Genomic DNA, 6,603 nt, shown 5'->3' on the forward strand with positions numbered 1-6,603 from the left:
CACATAGCCATGGTGTGAACCTGCAATCTGCAGTAGACATAGCCATGGTGTGAACCTGCAATCCATAGTACACATAGCCATGGTGTGAACCTGCAGTCCGCAGCTGACATAGCCATGGTGTGAACCTGCAGTCTGCAGTAGACATAGACACAATGGTGTGGACCTGTAATCCCAGCGCTTGGGAAATGGAGCCAGTAAGGTCAAAAGTCGAGGTCATCTTCACCAACCTGGTATACAGGATGTATCAAATGAAGCGAAAGCTAGGGAAATGGCTCAGTTGGTAAGTCCCTTACTGAACTCCATCCCACAAGCTCTCAGGTGGTATCTACTTGTAGTTCTGCAGGTAGAGACAGGTAGACCCTGCGTTCGATCCCTTGGTCTCCCAAGGCAGAAGGAGGAAGCAGATTCCCACGAGTTTTCCTCCAACTCCATAGTTACAGCATGGAGTATGAATTGTATATACACAAATGAACTGATATTTATTAATTTAAAAATCAGGTCCAGTGAGATGATTCTTTAGGTAAAGGCACCTGTCCCAGACTTTGATGGCTTGAGTTCCGTTTCTGGGACCTTCACTGAAGAGCAGGGGCTCTACTGCTGAGGTCCATCGCAAGCCTATGTGTAAGATTTTACACTGTCTCATTCCCACAAATAGAAAAAAATTCAGGGGAGCCAGACAGTGGTGGCGGACGCCTTTAACCCCAGCACTGGGAAGGCAGAGGCAGGTGGATCTTGAAGACATAGCTTTTGCTGGTGGGGCTCTTGGTCTGCAGGGAGATAAAGGAGGTGGCTGGGATTAAGTCCAAAGAGCCATGAGAGCCGTGTGTTCCTTGCCCCTGTCCATGACTGCCTTCCTGTTGTTCAGGCCTAGTTTGGTTTTGTTTTGTTGTATGGTTTTGCTCTGTTGCTCTGAGAGGCCTTGAACTCTGGCACACAAGAAATTTTCTTGTCTATCCAGGCATGGTGGCCCCTTCTAGAATCCCTGCCTTTGGGACTCTGGCAGGCAGGATTACCACAAGTTGGAGGCTGACCTGTCTACGTAGAGAGTTCCAGGCCACTGGATCCAGCTGACCTTTCTTGTCACATAGCTTGTGTGGGTGTGGGCAGCTCACCTGCTACATTCCTCCTGCTTACAGCAGCAATGGCGGCTTAGCTTGTCACAGGTCACAGGTCACATTCTTGGGAGATGATCTGATTGGTCCTAGTCAGTACCAAGATGGGACCAGTGCTAGTCCTGCCCAGTGAGCTGACTTCCTCAGTGTGGGGTCCATGAGCTGGGCAGCTTCCTCCAGTCACTGGGCGTGGTTAGTGAAGAGAGCCTGGATGGACAGGCCTTAAAGATAGATTGGGAGGGTGAAAGGGCGTGAAATCCGGGGGATGAAAGTAGGGGACTGGAGAGATGGTTTAGCTGTGAAGAGTGCTTATTGCTCTTGGAGAGGACCTGAGTTCCCCACACCCACACTGTATTCCTTAAGATTATGGCTAATTCTAGCCCCAGGATGCTTTGCCCTCTTCTGGCCTCCACTGGTACTGCACTTAAGTGCAGATACCCACAGACACATGCAATAGTGAAGATTAGGAAGGATGTTTTGGAGGAAGACCAAACGCCCAGCTGGGAAAAGCAGAGGGGCAGATGTGGAGAGGGTTGGTGCCTGTTGAGAAGTCCCAACAGGACCTCCTGGAGGTCTCTTCAGAACCAGAACAGTGAGTTTTGTGTTCACACTGGCTGGGCAAGAAAAGTCACAGACTCAGAAAGTCTGTGACATGAACTGCAGACTTTGAGAGGTCTGATTCCTACAGGGCAAGGTTTGGGATGAGAGAGGACACAGGCATTGTCTCCCTGTCAGGCTGACAGTCTGTTTGGAGCCCAGGAGATATTTTGGAGCTGAGCAGAAGGTCATCTGCAATAGACTCTCATCTTTGGGGGCCTCTGCCCTAGCCTGTGATATCACAGGAGGGATGGGAGCTGTTTGGAAGCCTGGAAGAAAGGACTGGATTTGGGGTTCCTGCATCCCTGCTGTGTCTCTGTGTACCACTTTATCCAGGACCTGCTGTGTGCTCTCTATTCAGCAAGTGGTTAGATAACTCCTCCTTTCCACCCCCATGAGGGTGGAAACTAATTTCTACCATGAGGGTGCTGGGAATTGAACCCGGATCCTCTGAGCCATCTCTCCTGCCCCGTCTGTGCTTTTTTTTTTTTTTTTTTTTAACATTCTGCCTCCATGTATGCCCGCACGCCAGAGCAGGGCGCCAGATCTCAGTACAGATGGTTGTGAGCCACCATGTGGTTGCTGGGAACTGAACTCAGGACCTCTGGAAGAGCAGCCAGTACTCTTAACCTCTGAGCCATCTCTCCAGCCCTCATCTGTGCTTTCTTGTGTCATCCAGGACATACTTGATCCATGGCTGGCTTGCTCCCTCATATGCTTTCTCCAAGCACCCATTTACACTTCACCTCTGTCAGGAGCTCTTTTGTGTGTCTAACCCAGGCTGGCCTTGACCTCAAAGCAGTCAAGACTCCCACAGTGCTGGAATCACAGGCATGCAGTACCACGTCTGTCTTTATCTCCTCTGTGGTCCCTGTCACGTGTGAAGGTCATGTGCCAGGTGTGGGACCCTGACAACCCTGGAATGAACGGAGGACGTCAGAGGTCAAGAGGGAGAACCTCTCTTCTGTCCCTGTTGCCTGCCCTTCATCTGCCAGATTGATGACTCTCGTCCCTAATCCCTAACTATCTGTTCTGGCAAAGCTCGACTCCTTGTAGTGTTCTTGTTGTTTCCCAGGCCTAAGGATGGGACCCTGGGAGAAAATGTGCTAGGAAAATGCCCTGTGGCTGAGCCGCACCCCGGAGCCTCACAGGGGATTCTAGGCAGGGGGTCTGCCATTCAACTGCATCCCCTGAACTCTTTACTTCTTGAGATAGTGTCTTAACTATGTATCTTTGCCTGGCTTTGATCCCTCAGTCCTCCTGCTTCAGCTGCCTGTGGATTTATTTACTTATTTATTATGTATACAATATTCTGTCTGTGTGTTTGCCTGCAGGCTAAAAGAGGGCATCAGATCTCATTTCAGATGGTTGTGGGCCACCATGTGGTTGCTGGGAATTGAACTAAGGACCTTTGGAAGAGCAGGCAATGCTTTTACCTGCTGAGCCATCTCTCCAGCCCATTGCCTGTGTTTTGAATGGCTCGTAGAAGGCTTTGTCGTTGTTAATGTCACCTCAGACTGCTGTACTAAATTGCAGTAACCTGGGTAGCAAGAAAACAACATCTTGCTCACAGGTCTGGAGGCTGGGAGTTCAAGGTCAGCCTGTGGCAGATTTGGTTTCTGGCAAAGGCTTCTTCCTGATTCTGGATGGTACCTTCAGGCTATACCCCTACAAGAAGGGGCCAGGTTGAATTGTCTCTGCCTCTTTAAAGATTTATTTTATTTTTATTTCTGTGTAGTCTTTGTAAGTGTGTGTTCTATGTGGGTGGGCCCTCAGGGGCTAGAGCTGCAGGCATCCGTGACCCATCTAATGTGCTAGGGACTGGACCTAAGTCATTTAGAAGACCGTTATGTTCTTTTAACCAGCGAGCCGTCTCTCCAGCCCCAACTCTGGCTTCTTAACCTAGTCCCATAGATTTTCTCTTTATATTATCACAAATTATTGATTAGCCTTGTTCCCCTTTTAGCTTTGCATTCAGAGGTAGCGTAATCTGGGGTCTATTAATGATGTCTGCTCTGGGTACCAGCTCCAATATTGAGGCCTGCGTGCTAGATAGTGGCATCTGTTTTTGGACTGGTACACTTTGCTTACACACACTCAATTTTCTATGACTCTTAGATCAGTCACATGAGTGCAAAGAAGGTGTTCTAACAGTCTGCTGAAGAGGAGGCACAGAGAGGGTCTTGGCTAAAGTGACGTGCCCAGGGGAGGCAGGGATGCTGGTGTTGGAGATGTCCAGGGCTCTGAGTCTCTGCTGCTGCGACCCTGGGTCTAGCAAGTGTTCGTGTATCACTGATGGTGGGTGGGTGTTCAGAGCTTACCTTACTTAAGTAACAGGTAAAACACTGTGGATTACGCAGAAGAAGCCTACTCAAGGTGGCTGGCCCAGATTGTGCAGCCTGCCGTCCCAGATACTGGGGAGGACCTAGGAGGATGGCAGGCAGGCTCATCTGGGCTGAGGGCCTCATGAGACCATCATGAGGGCAGTGCTGCTTGTAGATGGGTCTTAGGTGTTTTTTGTTTTTTGTTTTCGAGACAGGGTTTCTCTGTTGCTTTGGAGCCTGTCCTGGAACTAGCTCTTGTAGACCAGGTTGGTCTCGAACTCACAGAGATCCGCCTGCCTCTGCCTCCCAAGTGCTGGGATTAAAGGCGTGCGCCACCACCGCCCGGCTCAGGTCTTAGGTTTTTTTATTTTTGTTTGTTTCTGTTGTTTTTGTGACAGCCTTGCAGTATAGCCTAGGCCACTTACACTTGTGGCAATGCTCCTCCTTCAGTTTCTTGAGTGCTGGGATGAGAGGTGTGAGCTACCGTAGCTCTCCAGCTTTGTGTTTTGCTCTGTGGAGGGTAACCTTGTAGGCCTCCCTGTTCTCCTCCTCAGCTGGCACTACAGACTGGCCGTGAGCCTCCACCTATCTGGCGTGTCCAGAAGGCCCTTCTGCAGAAGTTCACTCCAGAGATCAAGGATGGCCAGAGGCAGTTTTGTGCCACCAGTAACGTAAGCCTTTGGGTTGGGATAGAGTGCTCAGTACTGGGATCCCTCTCTGGCATGGCCCAGGGCAGGGTGGGAACTCCGTTTCTGGGGGTAGGTTGGGTGAAGTGTGCCGGCTCTCACATGCTTTGGTCCCTCCACAGTATTTGGGTTATTTTGGGGATGCGAAAAACCGATACCAGCGCCTCTATGTGAAGTTCTTGGAGAATGTCAACAAGAAGGATTATGTGAGGGTGTGCGCTCGGAAACCCTGGCACCGGCCCCCATTGCCAGTCAGGTACTGACCGTGACAGGGTCTCTGAGAGGGAAGGGTGTATCTCAGGTTCCCCGGGATGGGAGTCATACTCTTCAACCTGCTGATGGCAGTCACCTCTCTTTTTCCAGACGGTCTGGTCAGAGCAAGGCCCCTACCCCTGTGGGGGGCAGCTCTGCACCTCCATCGAAAGCCCCAGCCACACCTACTAAGCCTGAGACCCCTGAGAAAGCAACATCGGAGAAGCCTCCAGAACTGACACCCGAGCCTGCCATACTCGAGACCCCTGCCCCAGAAAAGCCATCCCCACCCCGACCTGTGGAGAAGGAGAAGGAGAAGGAGAAGGAGAAGGAGAAGGAGAAGGAGAGGGTAACCCGTGGTAGTGATCGGCCCTTACGGAGTGAACGGGCTGCCAGTGGGCGGCAGATGAGGACTGACCGGAGCCTGGCCGCAGGACAGTCTACCACCTCCCGGCTGCCCAAAACCAGGCCTACGAAGGTGAAGGCTGAGCCACCTCCAAAGAAGAGAAAGAAGTGGCTGAAAGAGGCAGTGGGTAATGCCTCAGCAAGCGGCGGGCCTGGGGGGAGCTCATCAGACTCGGAGTCCTCCCCTGGTGCTCCCAGCGAGGACGGTAAGTTCCAGCAGCTATAGGCAGAGGGGGTCACCTAGGGAGGGAACAGGGTGAGTGCCAGCCTGAGGAGGGCTGCTGATAGCCTCCACAAAATGGGGACAAAGGGAACTCCCCATTAGTGAAAGAAGCTAACAGTTAACAATCACACTTTCCTATGTAACAGTGTCTGCTGATCTCAGTAATGTTCAGAGCAGCCCTGAGTGACAGAGGCCAGCCATGCAGGGCTACATAAGAATACTGTATCAAGAAAAATAATAAAAGAACAGCTGGGTGGTGGAGGTCATTAATCCCAGCATTCGGAAGCAGAGGCAGGAGGATCTTTTTGTGAGGTCAAGGCCAGCCTGGTGGATAGAGTGAGTTCTGGGACATTGGCTACACAGAGAAACCCTGCCTCAGGGAAAACATAGCAAGCCAACAAGACATTTCCAAAATAAAAATAAGGCTGAGATGTATCTCAGTGTTTGAATCTTGAGTATTGCAGAATAAATGAATGTACAAACAAGGGGGACAGGCTCCAAGGGCAGCACCTGTCATGGGTGGCTCACCAAGGCCAGCAGTGCCCTTTATGTTGATGGATGGGTGATTTGGGTGCAGCATGGGTCAGTTCCATAGGCCTGGGACAGATGTGGGACCAGCTTCTATCCTGGGGCCCAGAGATGGTGTTTTTTCTGATTACCTGGGTGACCTTGGGAAAGGCATGACCTTTTGTTTCCTTGTCTGTAGAATTGGTCTCATAATGGGTACAACCTGAGGAGGGATCTTGCCTACAATGGGCACGACAAGGGCTCTGTGTCAGCCTGATGCCCAGCGTGGTGACACCCATACTGGGCGGGAGGACTAGCCTGGCTGCCCGTGTCTTCTTACCTCCAAAGTAACAACAGCAAGGCCTTCTCTGCTAGATAGATCTTAGATGGATAAGGCATATGCTTCCTCTTGGCCGATAGCTTAGGCTTATTTTTTTTTTTTTTTTTTTGGTTTTTCGAGACAGGGTTTCTCTGTGGCTTTGGAGCCTGTCCTGGAA

General features: G+C 50.9%; 1 protein-coding gene across 1 annotated transcript in view; it reads left to right on the top strand.

Annotated features, from left to right (window-relative positions):
- The window catches only part of Prr12 (proline rich 12), a 24,290-nt gene that overhangs the window by 12,973 nt on the left and 4,714 nt on the right, over positions 1–6,603 (top strand). The window contains exons 8-10 of the mRNA XM_026789079.1: positions 4,588–4,704; positions 4,842–4,975; positions 5,083–5,582. Coding sequence (XP_026644880.1) covers positions 4,588–4,704; positions 4,842–4,975; positions 5,083–5,582 — 751 coding nt within the window. The remainder of the gene's footprint in view (positions 1–4,587; positions 4,705–4,841; positions 4,976–5,082; positions 5,583–6,603) is intronic.

Source organism: Microtus ochrogaster, unplaced genomic scaffold (genome assembly GCF_000317375.1).
Source record: "Microtus ochrogaster isolate Prairie Vole_2 unplaced genomic scaffold, MicOch1.0 UNK14, whole genome shotgun sequence".
Taxonomy (NCBI): domain Eukaryota; kingdom Metazoa; phylum Chordata; class Mammalia; order Rodentia; family Cricetidae; genus Microtus; species Microtus ochrogaster.